Below are 21,462 nucleotides of genomic sequence, written 5' to 3'. Positions count from 1 at the left end.
GTAGGGAAACATTATTCAAAACTCTTATGAAATAGTTCTGTCAAGTTTTCCTGTATTTATAAGAGTTCTGGCAGTACAGTGCTGTCTGTCCTAATTTCAGGTTTTTTTCCCCCAATTTCAGTTATTATTGAATCTTTATTTTATTCACATCTATCATCTTCTAGGCCAGTGATTTTCAAATGGCGTTTTATAAAAAATGTCTAAACTTGATCCCTGACTTACTGAATCTCTTTATTTGATATTCTTGGTGTTATTCCTGATACATTAGGACTCAGGATATCATATCTCAAGATTTTTTTCAACTGTAAAAGGTTATACTCATTCATATTCATAAATCAGATGTAAGGAATCACTGACTTCTTTGAGAATAGGCTTAATCATCATCTGTAGAAACATTCTTGTTTAAAAACCTTTTTGGAATACAGGCATAACTCGCTTTATTGTGCTTCACAGATATTGTGGTTTTTACAAATTGCTGATTTGGGGCAATTGATGATTTGTGCTGTCAGATGATTGTTAGCATTTTTTAGTAATAAAGTATTTTTAATTAAGATATAATATGTACATTTTTTAAAGAAATAATGCTACTGCACACTTAATAGAGTACAGAATAGTGTAAACATAACTTTTACATGCACCAAGAAACCAAAAATTTTATCTGACTCACTTTATTGTGGTATTCTGGAACCAAACCACAGTACCTCCAAAACATGCCTCTAATGTGTTCTCCATGTCACATAAACAACCAAATTTCCGTGTCAACTGTATTTATTCTTACTATGAACCCTCGTCATATCTTTCCACTTGACAATTATCAGTAATAAATAAGCCATAGTCATTTTAAGCCTCTGTCATCTATTGACTAGTTTTTGTTTTATTCTGATGCTTGTCTGAAGGCCTTCCTATAAGCTACAGGCCAGAGTTTGTACTTTCAACAAAGGATAGTCTCAGAGCCCTGTGAAAAGGACTGTACCTGTTATTTGAAACCACTTATACATCAAAGAATAGACACTTGGGTACAGGCTTCTGAGGAGACGTGGCTTAGAGAACTTTCAAAAGACACCAGTGGACTACATTAGGATTTCTCATATATTTTTTTAAGCTGAGAAGCAGTTTTATGAAACTGACAATCCAAGATCCATAATGTTTAACTTTGCTTTAATTTTCTGTTTTCTGAATCTCCCTTATAGGGAGTCATTTCTCCTTCTTCTAAAGTAATCTAATTCACATCAATTTTGTAAACTCTGCTTTGGTACGCTGAAATGAAATGTTAAAAAATATTTCTCTTCTCCCTTCAGCTTGCCAGTACCTCCTGGAAAGGAGCTTATATCCTCTTCTAAGGCCCTGATTTTTGCAGCTGCCATTCAGGGCACACCTCTAGATCACCTGACTCTGGGGGCCAGTGGGGGATTATGCTCAAGGGTCCCACAGGACTAAAACCAATTGACAAAGAGTTCTTAACTGACTACCACCCCAGGGCACAGCAAGAGGCAACAGACTGAGGTGCCCAATCTTTCTGTAGAAGAGGATTATTAGTTTATCTAATACAGCTTTCGCCTAAGAGGCAGGCTTCTAATTAAACCCACATCAAAGGGCCTGTTGTAATCCTCTCAGAGATCTCAGAAGGAGGGCCTTATCTTTGCACCATCCCTCTGCTGCACTCCAGAACATCCGTTTCTTCCATAGGGGACCTCATATTCCAATCTGGTGTCCCCATTTTTGTGGTTGCCACCTAACTGATGCCCCTTGATTGCCTGGTTCTGGTGGACAGCTGGGCTTGTATCCTGGGTCCCATGGGACTGTAACAACTGGAGAGACAGTTTATGGTTGGCTATCACCCCCAGTGCACAGGACCAACAACAAACAGAAACATACCCCAGTTTTCTGCGAAAAAGGCCTATCTGCTTGTCCCGGAGCTTTGGCCTAAGGTTTCTACACCTCTAGCAACCTACTGAGGTGATCTTTGGGGACGAAAGCTGGTGGATGCCATCTTTGCGCTCTCTCTCTACCTTGCTTTAACTTGCCAATATCTCCTGGAAAGGAGCTTGTACCCTTAGCTGGTGCCCTGATTTTCACAGCTGCCACCCAAGGGACACCTCTAGGTTGCCTATTTCTGGCAGCAGTGTGAGTTTCCCTTGCAGTCCCACAGGACGATATACATTTGCATACTTAAAAGCCACTGCCTGAGGGTCTGGCCTCAATCAGCTTGAATTTAGGTATTGCTGAAATTCTCCCCTTTGGGATACTGACAGGTCTTGGCACATTCTCAACTGAGAGCCACTAAAAATAATATAGACTGTTTGGACATTAACAAAGATTTGAGAGACAAGAGTGAGGGCAGGGTTGAACTATATCACAACACTACAGTAATCAAAACAGTATGGTATCAGCATTAAAAACAGACATAGATCAATGGAACAGAATACAGAGCCCAGAAATAAACCAATGCATATATGATCAATTTATTTAAGACAAAGGAGCTAAGAATACACAGTGGGAAAAGGACAGTCTTTTCAATGAACAGTGCTGGGAAAATTGGACAGCCACATGCAAAAGAATGAAACTGGACCACTATCTTACAGCATACACAAAAACCAACTCAAGGGTTTCCCTAAACCACTGGTAGTACAGTGGTTAAGAATACACCTGCCAATGCAGGGGACACGGGTTCAAGCCCTGGTCCAGGAAGATCCCACGTGCTGCAGAGCAACTAAGCCCGTGTGCCACAACTACTGAGCCTGCTCTCTAGAGCCTGCAAGCCACAACTACTTAAGTCCGTGCACCTAGAGCCTGTGCTCTGCAACAAGAGAAGCCACTGCAATGAGAAGCCCGCGCACCACAACAAAGAGTAGCCCCACTTGCCACAACTAGAGAAAGCCCGCACACAGCAACGAAGACCTGACGCAGCCAAAAATGATAATAAAAATAAATTTATTTTAAAAAAACTAACTCAAAGTGGACTAAAGACTTGAATATATGACCTAAATCATAAAACTCCTAGAAGAAAACATAGGCAGTAAGCTCCCTGACATCAGTCTTGAGGATTATTTTTTGGATTTAGCACCAAAAGTAAAAGTATCAAAAGCAAAAATAAACAAGTAGGACTACATCACACTAAAAAGCTTCTGCACAGCAAAGGAAACCATCAACATGGATTAAAGACCAAAATGTAAGACCTGAAACCATAAAACTCCTAGAAGAAAACAGGCAGATCACTCTTTGACATAAATCATAGCAATAGTTTTTTGGATCTGTCTCCTAAGGCAAAGGAAACAAAAGCAAAAATAAACAAATGGGACCTAATTAGACTTAAAAGCTTTTGCACAGCAAAGGAAATCACTGACAAAACAAAAAGACAACCTACTGATTGGCAGAAAATACTTGCAAATGATATGACCAATAAGGGGTTAATATCCAAAATATATAAACAGCTCATATAACTCAACATCAAAAAACAAACAGCCTGGTTTAAAAAAATAGGCAGAAGAGCTGAATAGACATTTTTCCAAAGAAGACATACAGATGGCCTACAGGCACATGAAAAGATGCTCAACATCATTAATCATCAGGGAAATGCAAATCACAATGAGATATCAACTCACAGTTGTTAGACTGGTTATTAACAAAAAGACAAGAAATAACAAGTGTTGGCGAAGATGTGGAGAAAAGAGAACCCTCTTGCACTGTTAGTGGGAATATAAATTGGTACAGCCACTATGGAAACAGTATGGGGGCTCTTCAAAAAATTAGAAACAGAACTACCATATGATCCAGCAATTCCACTTCTGGGTAAAACAAAAACACTAATTTGAAAAGATGTATGCACCACCATGTTCATTTTAGCATTATTTACAATAGCCAAGGTATAGAAGCAACCTAAGTTTCCACTGATGGATGAGTGGATAAAGAAAACATGGGCGGGGGGGGGTGTGTGTGTATAAGTGTATACATACACACAGGTATATACACACATACATACAAATATACATACAATGGAATATTATTTAGCCATAAAAAAGAAGGAAATCTTGCCATTTGTGACAACACACATGATTCCTAGAGGGCATTATGCTAAGTGAAAAAAGTCAGAAAGAGAAAGACAAATACTGTATGATCTCACTTACATGTGGAATCTAAAAAACAAACAACAACAACAAACTGAAACCAAGCTCATAGATATGGAGAACAGATTAGTGGTTGCCAGAGGTGGCTGGGGATGGGGGCCAGGCAAAATGGATGAAGGAGGTCAAAAGGCACAAAATTCCAGTTATAAAATAACTAAATCATGGGACTGAAATGTGCAGTATGGTGACTACAGTTAATAATACTGTACTGCAAATTAGAAGTTGCTGAGAGTAAATCTTAGTTTCATAACAAGAAAAAAAATGTTTAACGATGGTGACAGATGTTAACTAGACTTATTGTGGTGATCATTTGCAATATATACAAATATCAAATTGTTATGCTATATACATGAAACAAATATAATATTATGTCAATTAAAAACATTTTATCTGATTCTTGCTGATCCCCAGAATTCAATGAGAATTCAAACTTAATAGGTTTCTGTTCTTTTAATAGTAATGTTGCTATTTGCATGGGTTCAGTAAGAATATGTTCTCCTTCTCACTAGTTTGTACTTCTTTCATAACTGATTGAGCAAATCAATTATGTAACCAAGAACTTACCTGAAATGTCATATTAAGAATGATGGCTATTGAATTAGATATGACAAGTCATCTTAAAGAATAAAGTTGGTTGTACTTATGGAGCCAATGCTTATGATGTCTCTGGCGCAGTAGAAGTTTAAAACTTGTCAGGTCTGGGACGTTGTCAAGTGATGAATTGTGCTCCCCCAAAATTCATATGTTGAAGTCCTAATCCCTAGTACCCTCAGAAAATGACCTTCTTCAGAAATAGGGTCACTGCAGATGTAATTACATAAGTTGAAGTCATATTTGAGTAGGGTGGACCACTAATACAAAATGACTGGTGTTCTTATAAAAGGGCGAAATGTGGACACAGATAGGCACGTACAGACGATGCCATGGCAGGATGAAGGCAGAGATCTACTAGCCAAAGAATACCAAAGATTGCCAGCAATCCACCAAAAGCTAGGAGAGACATATGGAACAGATTCTCTCTTATGGCCCTCAGAAGGAAGCAACACTGCCAACACCTTGATCTTGGACTTCTAGCCTTCACAACTGAGTCAATAAATTTGTATTGTTCAAACAACTGAGTTTGTGATATTTTATTATAGAAGCCCTAGCAAACTAATACAGTTGTCCTATACACTAATACTATACACATTCTAAAGAAAGGCTTGGGGCTTCCCTGGTGGCGCAGTGGTTGAGAGTCTACCTGCCGATGCAGGGGACACGGGTTTGTGCCCCAGTCCAGGAGGATCCCACATGCCACGGAGCGGCTGGGCCCGTAAGCCATGGCCACTGAGCTTGCGCGTCCAGTGCCTGTGCTCCGCAACGGGAGAGGCCACAACAGTGAGAGGCCCGTGTACCACAAAAAAAAAAAAAAAGAAAAGAAAGAAAGGTTTGCCCTTTGCCTAGTTCCAAGGAGAGAGTCTCAAAGTCTTGGGAATATCCTGTTAAGAGTGTCTTTTTATAGACTGCAAATAGCCAAAGCAGTCTTGAGGGAAAAAAACAGACCTGGAGGAATCAGACTCCCTGACTTCAGACTATACTACAAAGCTACAGTAATCAAGACAATATGGTACTGGCACAAAAACAGAAACATAGATCAATGGAACAAGATAGAAAGCCCAGAGATAAACCCACGCACCTATGGTCAACTAATCTATGACAAAGGAGGCAAAGATATACAATGGAGAAAAGACAGTCTCTTCAATAAGTGGTGCTGGGAAAACTGGACAGCTACATGTAAAAGAATGAAATTAGAACACTCCCTAACACCATACACAAAAATAAACTCAAAATGGATTAGAGACCTAAATGTAAGACCAGACACTATAAAACTCTTGGAGGAGAACACAGAAAGAACACTCTTTGACATAAACCACAGCAAGATCTTTTTTGATCCACCTCCTAGAGTAATGGAAATAAAAACAAAAAAAAACAAATGGGACCTAATGAAACTTCAAAGCTTTTGCAAAGCAAAGGAAACCATAAACAAAAAGAAAAGACAACCCTCAGAATGGGAGAAAATATTTGCAAACGAATCAATGGACAAAGGACTAATCTCCAAAATATATAAACAGCTCATGCAGCTCAATAGTAAAGAAACAAACAACCCAATCCAAAAATGGGCAGAAGACCTAAATAGACATTTCTCCAAAGAAGACATACAGATGGCCAAGAAGCACATGAAAAGCTGCTCAACACCACTAATTATTAGAGAAATGGAAATCAAAACTACAATGAGGTATCACTTCACATCAGTTAGAATGGGCATCATCAGAAAATCTACAAACAACAAATGCTGGAGAGGGTGTGGAGAAAAGGGAACCCTCTTGCACTGTTGGTGGGAATGTAAATTGATATAGCCACCATGGAGAACAGTATGGAGGTTCCTTAAAAGACTAAAAATAGAATTACCATTTGATCCAGCAATCCCACTACTGGGCATATACCCAGAGAAAACCATAATTCAAAAAGACACATGCACACAAATGTTCACTGCAGCACTATTTAGAATAGCCAGGTCACGGAAGCAACCTAAATGCGCATCGACAGATGAATGGATAAAGAAGTTGTGGTACATATATACAATGGAATATTACTCAGCCATAAAAAGGAACGAAATTGAGTCATTAAGAAATTAAGTCATTGAGACGTGGATTGACCTAGAGACTGTCATACAGAGTGAAGTAAGTCAGAAAGAGAAAAACAAATATCGTATATTAACGCATGTATGTGGAACCCAGAAAAACGGTAGATGAACCGGTTTGCAGGGCAGAAGTTGAGACACAGATGTAGAGAACAAACGTATGGACACCAAGGGGGGAAAACCACAGTGGGATGTGGATGGGGAAAACCGCAGTGGGATGCGGATGGTGGTGTGCTGAATTGGGCGATTGGGAATGACATGTATACACTGATGTGTATAAAATTGATGACTAATAAGAACCTGCAGTATAAAAAAACAAACAAAAAAAAAAAACAACTAATACTAAACTTTCTTTGGGTTATTTGTATGGAAATATGTTAATATAAATGTTTCAGACATTACATGAAATGTCTAAAAATCTTATACGTTCTGGTATAATGTTATAAGTCATAATTCTAGTTATTACTTTAAAATGTATATCTCAGAAATAACTAAATTTCCTTGTCAATTGCATTATTATGAACTTTCGTCAAATCTTTAACCGTGGTCATTTTTAAGTCTTTTGTCATTTACAGACAGTTCCGGGTGTACTCTGATGCTTTTGCAAAAATGTTCCTATAAAAGGGTTTCATCTTCAAGGAATTCATGGAAAAGACTCTGACAAGTACAGGTTTCTGGTAACTGAACATACTGATGAAGTGAATGAATAAGCATTTTCAGAACTCTAACGGAAAACTGATGAATTCATAAAAGTGCTAACAAAAGATCAACATGAAAAAAAAAAATTAATTACATGGGACTGAGTGAACTGATGAGGATGATTATAATTTTTGTGACTTTCTGTTTGAATAAAAATAATAATAATAATAATTTTAAAAATAAAATAAAATAAATCCCACAAGGACTCAGAGGCAAAAAATATACAAATCAATTTTCACTGCAAAGTAAAGGACCTGATACAGTGGAGGATTACTGGACTGAATGTCAATATTATGACATAGTATGAGTGTGTTTCGTGTTTGGTAATTGCCATCATTGTTGCTTTTGTTGTGGTCATCCATTTACAATGCTTGGTGTCAGTTTATTTATCTCTTGTAAAAATAAAATACAGTGTGTGTATGTGTGTGTGTGTGTGTGTGTGTGTGTGAGAAAAAAAAAAGAGTGTCTTTTTTTACCTGTGGCCTCGAGGCCATACCAGATAGTTTACGCTAACAATGTGATTTATGGTGGGGGGCCACGGACTTAACTTCTAGAGGGGCTGAGTAAATTAAATTCACATTTAATTAGTTCCTATCTTACACAGCTTTAGTATAGTACAAAATAATTATCAGCCATTATATATATTATATATATAAAATAGTGGTAAGATATACATAACAGAAAATTTACTGTTTTAACCATTTTAAAGTGTTAATTCATGGCATCAAGCAAATTCACAGTGTTGTGCAACTAACACCATTATTCACCTCCAGTACATTTTATCATCCCAAACAGAAAATCTGTACCCATTAAACAACTCCTCATTCTCCCCTCCCTCCAGACCCTGGAAACCAGTGTTCTCTGTCTCTATAAATTTGTTCTAGGTACCTCATATAAGAGGAGTCATACAATATATATCCTTTTGTGTCAGGCTTCTTTCACTTAGCACGTTTTCAAGGTTCTTCCATGCTGTGGCATGTACCAAAATTTCATTCCTGTATATGGCTAATATTCAATTACATGTATATACCATACTTTTCTATCCATTCATCTGTTGATGGACCTGAGTTGTTTATGCCTTTTGGCTACTGTGAATAAACAATTCTTTAATGAAACTAAATTGTAGCAAAAATGACTGCTTTTAGAACTCCATTTCGTTTCCCACTTTAATGCAAATAATCTTAAGGTATGCAGTTTCAAAGGCAACAAAATGCATCTCTAAGTGACTAAACTGTATAACAAATACATGATTCCTTACAATATCCATGCTGCTTTAAATTACAAATCTCTTTGTTAGGTTATTAATGGTGCCTTGTGGAAGAAACTGATATGATGAAACACCAACAAGCTCCTAAGGACATAAGAAAAAGAACAATACTACTAAAATAAATGCAGGTTCCAAACCTAAGAGTGACTGGAAGAAAGTGAAGTCATATTCTAACACAAAATCAAACAAAAACAAGAAAAAAATAGTATCATATCCTGACCTTTGTTAAATAAAAGTATAACCGAGATATCCTTTTGGCTACGAAAAAAAAAAAGAAAGTATCTTCAAAGGTAATTCATAATAAAAAGTGATGGACCTTTTCAAATGTCAACCTTCATAGTAGGTTCATCACAGAATAGTCTTGACTCAAGTCCCACAACTCAGAGAAAAATCCCAAAGACAATCAAACATAGATAAAATAAATGAAAAAACAATTCCATGGTATAGTTTAGGATGGTAAAGGAAATATTTTAAAAAGTACATTTTGGTTGCAGCATGTCAAAGAAGTGAATGAGAAAAACAGCATCTGAACATTTCAAATTCTTTAAGTAGTAAGTTAGGATCATTGAAAAGATAACCAGATCTATTAAAAGAGTAACAGAAAACAAAAATATAGATTTGGCTAAAGCAGTAGGGATATAAAAGCAAATTTTAAATTTTAATATTTCGAACAGGTAATATTATGCTCAAATTTCAGATAAGTAGAAAATGTTATATAATTTTAAAGTCTCGCAGATACCCCAAAGAACTGAAAGCAGGGTCTTGAAGAGATATTTATACACCCATGTTTATAGCAGCATTATTCACAGTAGTCAAAAGATGGAAACAATCCAAATGTCCATCAGCAATTCACAGATAAAAAAAATGTGGTCTATACACACATGCTGTAACATGGATGAACCTTAAGGACATTATGCTAAATTTATAAAACAAGCCAATCACAAAAAAACAAATACTGTATGATTCCACTTATGAGATATTTAGAGCTAAGTCAAATTCACAGAGACAGAATACAGAATGGTTGCCAGCTAGTGGGAAGAGTGAATGGAGAATTGTTGTTTCATGAACACAGAGTTTTAGTTTTGCAAGACAAAAGCGCTCTGGAGGTAGTTACACAACAATGTGAATGTACTTAACACTACTGACTGCACTTAAAAATAGTTCATAAACTTTGTATTATGTGTATTTTACCATAATCAAAAATAAAAAACAAAAACACTTCCCTCCCACTGGTATCTAGTCACCATTCAGTTCCCATATGTGCAACCTACTTTCATTATTTTATTTATCCTGGGTTTCCTTATGCATATATATAAACAAACTAAGCAACCATATACAGTATTCTGTATCTCGCTATTTTCACTAAACAATGTATCTCGTAATTCTTTCATTTAAAACATAGAAAAGTTCATCTTTTAAGAGCAACATTTTAACAATAATTTTAGTGTGTGCAGCAAAGCTATAATGTAAAAGAACTTACCAAAATCTGGTGGACATTGTCCATTATAAGGGAACCAATTTCCTTTCACAGTGAAAGGACTTTTTCTGTTGCTTGTTGAACCAGTTCCTAGCTGTCCATTACCACCAAGTCCAAAAGAATAAATTCGTCCTGATGAAGGGACAAAAGCAGAAGTGTGCTGCCTAGAGTAAAATGATAGAAAACCTCAGACTTAATGTTACCTTTCAAACAATTTACATTCAGAAAAGCATAGCAAATATTACTGATATAATTTTTGTCTTCAAAAGTACGTTAATAAAACCATTATAGTTTTAAAATTTTCTGTACAAAATATTTAATAGCCTTACTCTATACTGAATGAATTCTGTACCACACAGGAAGGCTGCATAAAGCATATTCCAGAAAATTCCCACAAATGTCCAAATTTTAAAAGGCCCAGCTATATACTGGAATCCCTTACAATATATGATTTAGCACTAGAGGCAGCATCTAACTATGCTGTCCAAGAAAGCTCCCCAGCCGCCTTCCCTCTCTGTCAGGTTCTAGCTTAGAGCTCTGTGGTCTATGAGGGCCCACCATCTGGGCATCACTCAAAAGTTTTAAGAACTGGGCAGAAGATTGGTATATATAAAACTGCATGATAAAACAATGTTTCCTTTCTTCAAAAAAACAATGTTTCCTTTCTTCAAAAGAAATTTATCCTTATGTATACACACTCAGACTCCTCTAAAGACTGCAGAGTGGAAGCAAACCTAAGAAATTACAGAACTGAAGCTAAAGAAAACCCACTAAGCAGTGAATCTATCCAACTCCTGATGCTTCACTACTGTATGTTTAGGAATGGGTTAAAGGTGATTATCCAGCTCAGGCCTTGTGTTCCTCAATCTCAGGTTTTATGGCTTCAATCAAGTCTGACAAATTCTTAAGTGTTATTTCTGCAAATACTGTCTCTCTCCCATTTATTCAATTCTCTTCTTGATAATATTAGACAAACGTTTTATCTTCCCAACATACCCAACCAGTCTTTTAACTTCTCTTTAATATCCATACCCCTTGTGAGTAATTTCCTTGGATCTATCTTTCAAGTCATTATTTTTCTCTTTAGCAGTGTATCCAACCTGCTGTTTCAACTATCCACTGAATTTAAACTTTTAATGACTATGTTTTATACCATTTCTAGTTCTTTTTTTCAAAACAGCCAGCCAGTTACTTTATTTAAAACCCTTAGTATATTGTAAAATATAATACATATACACCAACCCAGGACTACTCTGACAAGCCCCAAACCTACTTTAGGGCAGTCCTGTGGTTACAAATTCTGAGGGGAGATCCAAACCAGAAAATAGGCCAAGGCCAGAAAAGTCTCCTTAAACTAGCAAGAGAATATTGCATTGTGAACTCTTCCCATGAGGCAGCTTTACTGGGAGGAGATGGTTTCACAGGCCTCACTACTGCCTCTACCAGTTCTTAGGTCTCATCTTCTTTTCCAAACTCCTTTGCCATCTGTGGTATACTGTTTATGAAAAGGACCCAAGGGGCTTCCCTGGTGGCGCAGTGGTTGAGACTCCGCCTGCCGATGCAGGGGACACGGGTTCGTGCCCTGGTCCGGGAAGATCCCACATACTGCGGAGCGGCTGGGCCCGTGAGCCGTGGCCGCTGAGCCTGCACGTCCGGAGACTGTGCTCCACAACGGGAGAGGCCACAACAGTGAGAGGCCTGCGTACCGCAGAAAAAAAAAAAAGGACTCGTTATTCTTTTCCCTGTACCCACTATCCTTACAATATGACTTCTGCAGGTGTTCCCACCAAGATGGTGAATCTATTTCTCCATGCCTTAAAACTGGTCTCTGACCTGTGGCTTGCTTTGAACAGAATGCAGCAGAAATGACAGTGCATCAGATCTGAGCCTATGCCTCACCAGTGGCTCTGCACTCTTTCGCTCTCTCTCTTGGAACTCTGCTCTACCATCATGAGAATAACCCAAGGTTAGCATTTGAAGGATGATATATAATCTGAAGCAGAGACAAGCTGACCCAGCTAAGGTCCCCACAGACTACCCAGCCCCTACCCAGATCATCGGCTGATTAACTGAGTTCAGCTAAGATGAGAATTGCCCAGGGACTTCTCTGGTGGCACAGTGGTTAAGAATCTGCCTGCCAATGCAGGGGACACAGGTTCGAGCCCTGGTCCGGGAAGATCCACACACTGCAGAGCAACTGAGCCCACTAGCCACAACTACTGAGCCCACGTGCCACAACTACTGAAGCCTGCACTCCTAGAGCCTGTGCTCTACAACAAGAGAAGCCACCACAACGAGAAGCTCACACACCACAACAAAGAGTAGTCCCCACTTGCCGCAATTAGAGAAAGCCCACGCTCAGCAACAAAGGCCCAACACAGCCAAAAAAAAACAAGGAACTGCCCAGCTAAGCCCAGCCCAAATCACTGAACCACAGAATTATTAGCTAAATAGGTCATTGTATTAATAAGCCATTAAGTTTTGGGGTGATATGTTTAGCAAAATAAGCTAATTAATACATTACCTAGATTGGCAAATTTTTTCAGAGCAGCTCCAGAGTCAGTTCAAACTAACAGGTATGGTTTTCAGATTTCCTTGTTTTTGCCCTGCGGAATTCCCTTTACTTGCTGGAAAACTATATCTATGTTATTTAAAAGGTGTTTTGGGTTTTTGTTTTTTTTTTGCAGTACACAGGCCTCTCACTGTTGTGGCCTCTCCCACTGCGGAGCACAGGCTCCGGACGCGCAGCCTCAGCGGCCATGGCCCACGGGCCCAGCCACTCTGCGATATGCAGGATCCTCCCAGACCAGGGCACGAACCCGTGTCCCCTGCATCGGCAGGCGGACTCTCAACCACTGCGTCACCAGGGAAGCCCTAAAAGGTGTTTTGATTCAAAAGGGTTTTCAAGTTATCTAGTCTGTCACATTACTGGAAAACTAAGTAGAATCTAACAACCATCTTATCTCAGAGCCAGATGAGCTGAGGTTAATAAAAAAATTCTATATCAAGGATACTCTTAACAAAAAAACATTAAATGGAATCCCAGCATATAAAACAAACTGTTCTGGCTAAAGAAGGGTTTAACATTGCCCAGTCTGCCTCCTTCAGGAGGCAGCCGCTGTGACATTTCAAAGGAACATATCAACAGTTTAAAAACAATTGCTCAATACTAGTTTGTTAAATTCCTCCTCAAACTGGTCTACTGAAGCAGTGGTTCTTAACCCTGGCTGCATTTTGGAGATGCCTAGGAGTGAGCCTAGGCAACAATACATATTACTAAAAACTCTCCAAAGGATTACAGCATGAAGTCAAGAGTTGAGAGCCACTGAACAAACATAACTATCTCAAGTCCTATATTTGATATAATAGCTCAAAAACAATATGACACTATACTACTGGAATCTGAATCTTTTCCGTTTGGATTATCTCTTTGATGAGTTCACATTTCTGGTGTCCCTTGCCTGCTTCCTTCAGGAAGTTTCGGACAATTATTTAATAAGGAAATAATAATACATAGTTCTTACAGTACCAACTATCTGGAAATCAAACTGGTCATGATATCAACCGACATTCCCTCTGTAGATAATTTTTTATATCTCAATTAATATATAACTGAAATTCCTCCCCCAGTCCAATAATTAAATAAATAAAATTACTGGAAAGAACTAAGTTTACAGAGCTAAGAATAACTATTAAAATCAAGCACATTTTCACTGTTAAGAATTACAAAACTGGATAACATTAAACAATCTGTGATATCTCACAAGGGACTGATTAAATATTTCATTGGAAAAAAATTACCTAAAAATATTTATAATCTTTTAATGAATTACTTATGAAGTGGATAAACAAGGAAATTTGAACTCTCTACACTTTAGTGAATATATATTCATGTATAACTTCAACAGTCTAAAAATAATAAACAAGATTAAGATAGCAAGCATTTCTGCTCACTTATATGTTGAGCTTTTATTTACCTTTTATCCTGATTCATATATGAAAAAAGGAAAGGAAGGCTTTGTCAAATCATTCCCAAAAATAATTTTTCAAATACATGGTCAAACACACAAAACTGGGCAAAGAAACAGGGTACCATGAACAAAACCTAGCAGAAAGAAAAAACAATAGAAATAGATCCCTAAAGATTTCAGATATCAGAATTTTCAAACACAAGAATCTTAATACTTGTTTAATGTCCAAGAAATAAAGGCCAAGGTTGAAAACTGACAGCTGGAAAGATTAAAGAAAAAATTTGTTTCAGATTTTTAAAAAGAACCAGTATGAAACACTAGAACTGAAAAATCACAATAACCAAAATCAAGAATATAGGTTTAACAAAAAATATAGTATGAGAATTAATGAACTGAAATATAAATCATAAAAGTAATCAAGAAGGCAGCAAAGAGGGACAAAAATATGGAAAGTAAGACTACAAGGTGGAGTAAGACACTTTAATACACATCCAATCAGGGTCCTATGAGGAAAGGAAAAGCTGTATCTAAGACAGATTATTCCACAGATTCAAGAAGTCCAGTAAGAAAATGAGGAAATCCATACCTTGACAAATGAAAGCAAAACTGAAGAGAGAAAAGAGACAAATTACCTTCAAAGGAGCAACATACCAGCAGCCGACTTCTCAGAAGAACTGAAGCCAAAAGACAGTAGAACATTATCTTAAGTGCTGCAAGCAAATGCCAAGCTAGAATTCTACAACCAACAACATCATTCATGAACGAAGGTGCAATACAGACATTTTTAGATACACAAAAGAATCTGCCACCTGCAAGCCTACTTAAAGAAAATTCCAAAGGGTGGCTGATAAAAGGAAAATGAAACTAATTGTAAAAACTAAAGAGAAAAAAATGGTAGTAAATATATGTAGAGCCATTTCTAAATGTGCACTGACTATATGAAGCAATATTCTTCTGGGGCTTAAAAATATATAGAGAATGAATGGGAATTCCCTGGTGGTCCAGTTGTTAAGACTCTGCGCTCCCAATGCAGGGGGCATGGGTTCAATCCCTGGTCAGGGAACTAAGATCCCACATACTGCACGGCGTGGCCTAAAAAAGAAAATAAATAAATATAGAGAATGAAAAGTTGGGAAGGTAAATGGAGGTCTTACAACTTCCAGAAAAGGGGGAAAGTATTAATATAACTTAAAGATTAATGTTGTTATTTCTAGAGTAACAACTAAAAAAGAGTTCCCATATTTCCAAATGGGTAGAGGGAATTAAACTGACTAAAAGGACTTCCCTGGTGGTGCAGTGGTTAAGAATCCGCCTGCCAATGCAGGGGACACGGGTTCAAGACCTGGTCCTGGAAGATCCCACATGCCGCAGAGCAATTAAGCCCATGAGCCACAACTACTGAGCCCGTGTGCCACAACTATTGAAGCCCACGCACCTAGAGCCCGTGCTCTGCAACAAGAGAAGCCACTGCAATGAGAAGCCCATGCACCACAATGAAGAGTAGCCCCTGCTCACTGCAACTACAGAAAGCCCACGCGCAGCAACGAAGACCCAACGCAGCCATAAATAAATTTAAAAAAATAAACTGACTAAAAAAATTATTAATCCAAGCTTCCCTGGTGGCGCAGTGGTTGGGAATCCACCTGCCAATGCAGGGGACACGGGTTCGAGCCCTGGTCCGAGAAGATCCCACATGCCGTGGAGCAGCTAAGCCCGTGCGCCACAACTGCCGAGCCTGTGCTCTAGAGCCCGCGAGCCACAACTACTGAAGGCCGCGCACTAGAGGCCGTGCTCTGCAACAAGAGAAGCCAACACAATGAGAAGCCTGCGCACCGCAAGGAAGACCCAACGCAGCCAAAAATAAATTAAAAAAAAAATTAATCCAAAGAAAGGCAAAAAAGAAAAGAAAGAAAACGAAAATAAACTGGTAGCACAAACAGTACAAAATATGATGGCAGGTTTAAACCCAAATATATTAGTAATAATAAAACTTGCCAAATCTGTCCATTTAAAAGACAAAGATTGTTAGGATGGATTTTTTTTAAAAATCTAACTTAATGCTATTTACATGAGATTCATCTAAAACATACAGAAAGACAAAGTAAAAGAATAGAAAAAAAATCAATAGATAAAATATATACATACATATATATATATATATATATATATCAGTATAAAAGCAGGTGGAGCTCTATTCACATCAGATAAAACAGACTTTAAGGAAACAAAAATGGTATTAGAGAACTAGAGGATCACCACCACAAAGAAAAAAGGTTCAATTCATCAAGAATGGATAAAATTTAATGCACTTAAGAACACAGCCTCAAAAGCAAAAGCAAAAACTGACAGACATACAAGGAGAAATCAAGAATAATCAAACAGGGATAGACACACAGATTGAAGGAATAAGACAGAGATGACAGAAATAGATCCACATACACATGGAACTTAATTTATGGCAACAGTAGCACTAAAAAGCAGGAGGGCAAAGGAGTTTTCAAAGATGGAGCTATGAGAGGATGATTCTGAGAAGATGGTGGTGTAGGAAGCACCAGGAATCTGTCTCCTCACTTAGACAACAACTGATGTGACAGAATCTGTCTGATGTTAACTATTTTAAAACTCTGGTGTCTATTAAAGGCTTGCAATTTCCAAGGGAAGGCTTGGGTGGTAAACTGCAATTAATTTTGATTAATTTCAGCACTTAGCACAGTATTAGCTACCTACCCCCGCTTCACCCTCAGCCCTGTGACAGGCAATAATCCACATGCTCCAAGAGTATCTCAGACATAGCTTGTGGGAGCCAGGGTAGGCAATAAGGTCCTTATATTTGAGATTGGTCCTCTGATCACTGATTGCTGCTGATGATCACAGAGGTACAGATACAAAGGTGGGTAAGTCTTTTCTGCACCCCTTCTGACCACTGTTACAAGCCTATTCCCCTCCAGCTGAAGAGACTTCCAGAGGATTTAAAGGGCTGGTGTTTTCTTCCTTTTTATTTTCTTCTATTTTCTCCCCTTTCTTTTTTCTTCTGCCCCTTTTAGGAGTCAGTCATTTAAGATCTAGGATATTCAAATGTAACTGCATATACACAGGAATTTAGAAAGTCATTGTGCATGCCTCGGAAAAGGTGCAGTCTCAGAAATGACCTGAGAAGACCTTATGTTTACACCTCAGGCTGATCCTTGGCACAGAGACAACCTATAAAAATCAAAAAATAAAAACAAAACAAAAAAGAGCAAACCCTAGAGAAGGGAAAGAATATTATTTCTAGAGTTACCACATTATTAGGTTCAAATGTACAGTTTTCAAAAAGAAAAAAAATCACAGAGAATATAAAGAAATTGGAAAGTAAGGCCCATTCAAAGGAAAAACTGATATAGCTCCTTTGGAAGGCAGTTTGATGGTTTTTTACAAAACTAAACATACTGTTACAATATGATTCAGCAATTGTGCTCTTCATTATTCATCCAAAGGAGTTAAAAACCTGTGTCTACACAAAAACCAACTTATTGTGGTACACAATAAGCAATTAACAAATAATTATTAAAGGATCAAATAACAAACGGGTGAATAAATGAATAAAATGATAGAAAACTGCTCAAATTGTCAAGGTCTGCTTTATTCATAACTGCCAAACCTTGGAAGCAACCAAGATGTCCTTCAGTAGGTGAATGGATAAACAAACTGGTACATCTAGACACTGGAATATTAGTTAGCATTAAAAAGAAATCAGCAATCAAGCCATGAAAAAACATGGAGGAACCATAAATGCATATTACTAAGTGAAAGAAGACAATCTGAGAAGGCTACATACTATGTGACTCCAACTATATTTCATTCCGGAAAAGGCAAAACTATGAGGGTAAAAATCAGTGACTGCCAGGAGTTAGGGAAGTGGGGGGGATAAATAAGGGGAGCATACAGGATTTTTAGGGCATTGAAATTACCCTGTATGATACTATAATGGTGGATGCACATCATTATACATTTGTCCAAACCCACAGAATGAACCCTAACATACACTATGTACACCTGTAATGACCTGTCAATGTAGTGATGAAAGAACTTTTCACATATTGAGGTATGGGGAAGTCATTCTGGCTTATACATAAGTTAATGTGATTTTAATCCTAACTAAAACAGCCTGTTTGTGGCCTATCAAACATATACTGTATATCTGCTGTAATTATTAAAGAGAAGGGCACAATGACCACAAGTAAAGAATATCCATGTTAAAAATAAAGATTAAATCCCTCCCTTTCTGGGATGCCAATGCTGGCACTCCTTAGATGGTAAGACTCTCTTCCCAGGTGCCAAAGCCATATGGACTTGCTGTGTACATGCTGATCTGTTTTTTGGGAAACCCTGAAGGAATGTATCCCTGACTTGTTTGATGTTCTTTCTTCTGACAAGATATAAAACTGTGCTGAAAAACATGCTTCTCTGGAGGAGTAGTTCCTCAGAGTTATATGAGAAGCTGTCTTCCAGGCTATTATCCTCAGTTTGGCTCAAATAAAACTTCTTTCTTTTCCTATTACAGATTGTTTATTGATTATTTTTGTCAACAGCAGGTTCATCAATTGAAACAAATATACCATTTAATTTTCTGGTGAACCTAAAAATGCTGTAAAAAATAAAGTCTACTTTAAAAAAATAAAACAGGGTTGTTCCCTGAGAACAACCAGATGATGAACCTTAACAGACAAAAACTAAAATAATTTTCTTAAAGATGCTCAAATAACTAAAGGAAGACATGGAAATAGTCAAGAAAACAATATATGAAGAAAATGGAAATATCACTAAAAAAATAGAAAACCTAAAAACACACCAAAAGGAAGTTCTGGAGATGAAAAATACATTAACTAAAATAAACTCACTGGAGGGATTCAAAGGCAGATTTGAGCAGAAAGAAAAAATACAGGAACTTGAACATAAAACAATTGAAATTATTAAGTCTCAGGAAAAGAAAGAAAAAAGACTAAACAAAAGTAAAGAGAACCTAAGGGACCTATGGGACATCATCAAGTAGACCAACATAGGCACTGTGGGAAGTTCCAGAAGGTAAAAAGAGATATCATTTGAAGAAATAGTAACCAAAAAATACCCAAACTTGGACATAAACATTCAAGAAACTCCAAGTAGGATGAACTGAAAGAGACCCATACTGAGACACATTACAATCACACTGTCAAAAGACAAAGAAAGAAACCTGAATGAAGCAAGAGAGAAGTGACTTGTCACATACAAGGGATCCTCAATAGGATTATCAGTAGACTTCTCAGCAGAAACTTTGCAGGTCACAAGGCAGTGGGCTTATACATTCAAACTGCTGAAAGAAAAAAACTGTCAACAAAGAATCTGATATCTGACAAAACTGTCCTTCAAAAGTGAGAAAGAAATTAAGACATTTACAGATAAAAGCTCAGGGAGTTTATCACCAGACCTGCCCTTTAAGAAATACTAAAAGGAATCCTACAGGTTGAAATGAAAGGACACTAGACAGTAACTTGAAGCTGTATGAAAAATAAAGATCTCAGTAAAGGTAAATATATGGGTGATTATAAAAGCTAGTATTATTGTAATTTTGTGTTTTTTTCCTCCAAATTTTGTTTTCTACAGAATTTAAGCGACTAATGCATAAAATGATTAATTTATGTTTTCTGACACACAATGTATACAAAAGTTATCTTGTGACACCAATAACTGAAATGGGGTGGGGACAGAGCTATATAGGAACAAAGTTTTGTATTATTATTGAAATTGACCTAGTATAAATTTGAGTTAGAGTGTTAATAACTTTAGGATATTAAATGTAATCCCCATGGTAACCACAAAAAGACAGCTATAGAATATACAGAAAAGGAAATGAGAGGAAATTAAAACATTTCACTGCAAAAAATAAACTAAACACAGAAGAAGGCAGTAACATAGGAAATCAGGGACAAAAAAAAAGTGTGAGGCATAGAGAAAGCAAATAGATAAAAGATATACAATGAAAACTACAAAATATTACCGAAAGAAATTAAATAAATGGAAAGACATCCCACATTCATGGCTTGAAAGACTTAATATTGTTAAGATGTCAATACTTCTGAAAGTGATCTTACCAACTCAATGCAATCCCTATGAAATCATGGAAATGCAAATTAAAATCATGATTAACTACCACTATATATCCAAGAGATTAGCAAAAATTTAAAAGTCTAACAATACCAAATGGTGAAAAGGACATAGGAATTCTCATACAATAGTGATGGGAAGGTAAACTGGTATAACCATTGTGGTAAATAGGGTGACATTAACCTGCAAAACTCAAATTAAGTATACTCTCTGACCCAGAAATTCCATTCTAGGTATATACTTTAGAAATATTAAACTTTATGTATACTATATAATAAATGTTCAAAGCAACATTATTTGTAATTGCCAAAAACTGGAAATACCCAAGTGCCCATGACTGAGAAAATAATTATACATGCATATAATTGAGTAAAACACAGCAATAAGACCTAACAATGGAGAACCATAGCTATACACATATGGATAATCATACAGCATGATGTTAAAAAAAAAAAAAAAGTCACCAAAGGCTACCTACAGTGTAATTCTGTGTACTTGAATTAATGTTGGAAAACTTAACTATATTGTATAAAGATACATACTAGCTGGAAAACTAAGCTAAGTGGTCAAAACTGAGTTAGTCAAGCAAAGGATATTTTGCCTCTAGGGAATCCACCAAAATTTAATCCATCAAAGGTGAAGCTCAGTTACAAAGCTCTGATTCCTACCTACTCCCAACAACTGGGAATCAGGAGATCAGTAGTCCAATTCAACTTTCACCACTAACTAATCTTATGTCTTAATTAACTGGTCAATTTCTTCATTCTTTAAAGAAAAAAAAGGTGGAAAAGCAAAAGAAAAAAAGACAATCTACTGTTTCCCTTCAAGTGTGATGTTACATACAATAAATTATATTTACTTAATGTTACACACAGTATTATTTACCTTATTAATATCTTGCCTCAGATAAATTTGTTTCAAATAGAGAAAGGTAAAATAATCAGTATAAAAGAAGTTTCTCCTCTTACTATGATTCCTTAGCAGCAAATCAGGCATGTAGAAGATAATGTTTTTTGTTTTAGATTACTAGATTCCTGAACAATTCATTTGAAAAATCTCCACTTTCAGTTGGAACTACCATATTACAGTAATTTTCAAAAATGACTAACACAAAGGGAAAG

At 37.0% G+C, this 21,462-nt stretch overlaps 1 protein-coding gene across 1 annotated transcript in view; it reads right to left on the bottom strand.

Moving 5' to 3' along the window:
- HERC4 (HECT and RLD domain containing E3 ubiquitin protein ligase 4) overlaps positions 1-21,462 on the bottom strand; it is a 130,533-nt gene that overhangs the window by 63,638 nt on the left and 45,433 nt on the right. Inside the window, 1 exon segment of the mRNA XM_007456472.1 lies at positions 10,251-10,411. Within this exon segment, the coding sequence (XP_007456534.1) occupies positions 10,251-10,411 (161 nt within the window).

Source organism: Lipotes vexillifer, unplaced genomic scaffold (genome assembly GCF_000442215.2).
Source record: "Lipotes vexillifer unplaced genomic scaffold, Lipotes_vexillifer_v1.1 scaffold520, whole genome shotgun sequence".
NCBI classification, from domain to species: Eukaryota; Metazoa; Chordata; class Mammalia; order Artiodactyla; family Lipotidae; genus Lipotes; species Lipotes vexillifer.
The sequence above is the reverse complement of the archived record's forward strand: the minus strand, read 5'-3'. Positions and strand labels throughout refer to the sequence as shown.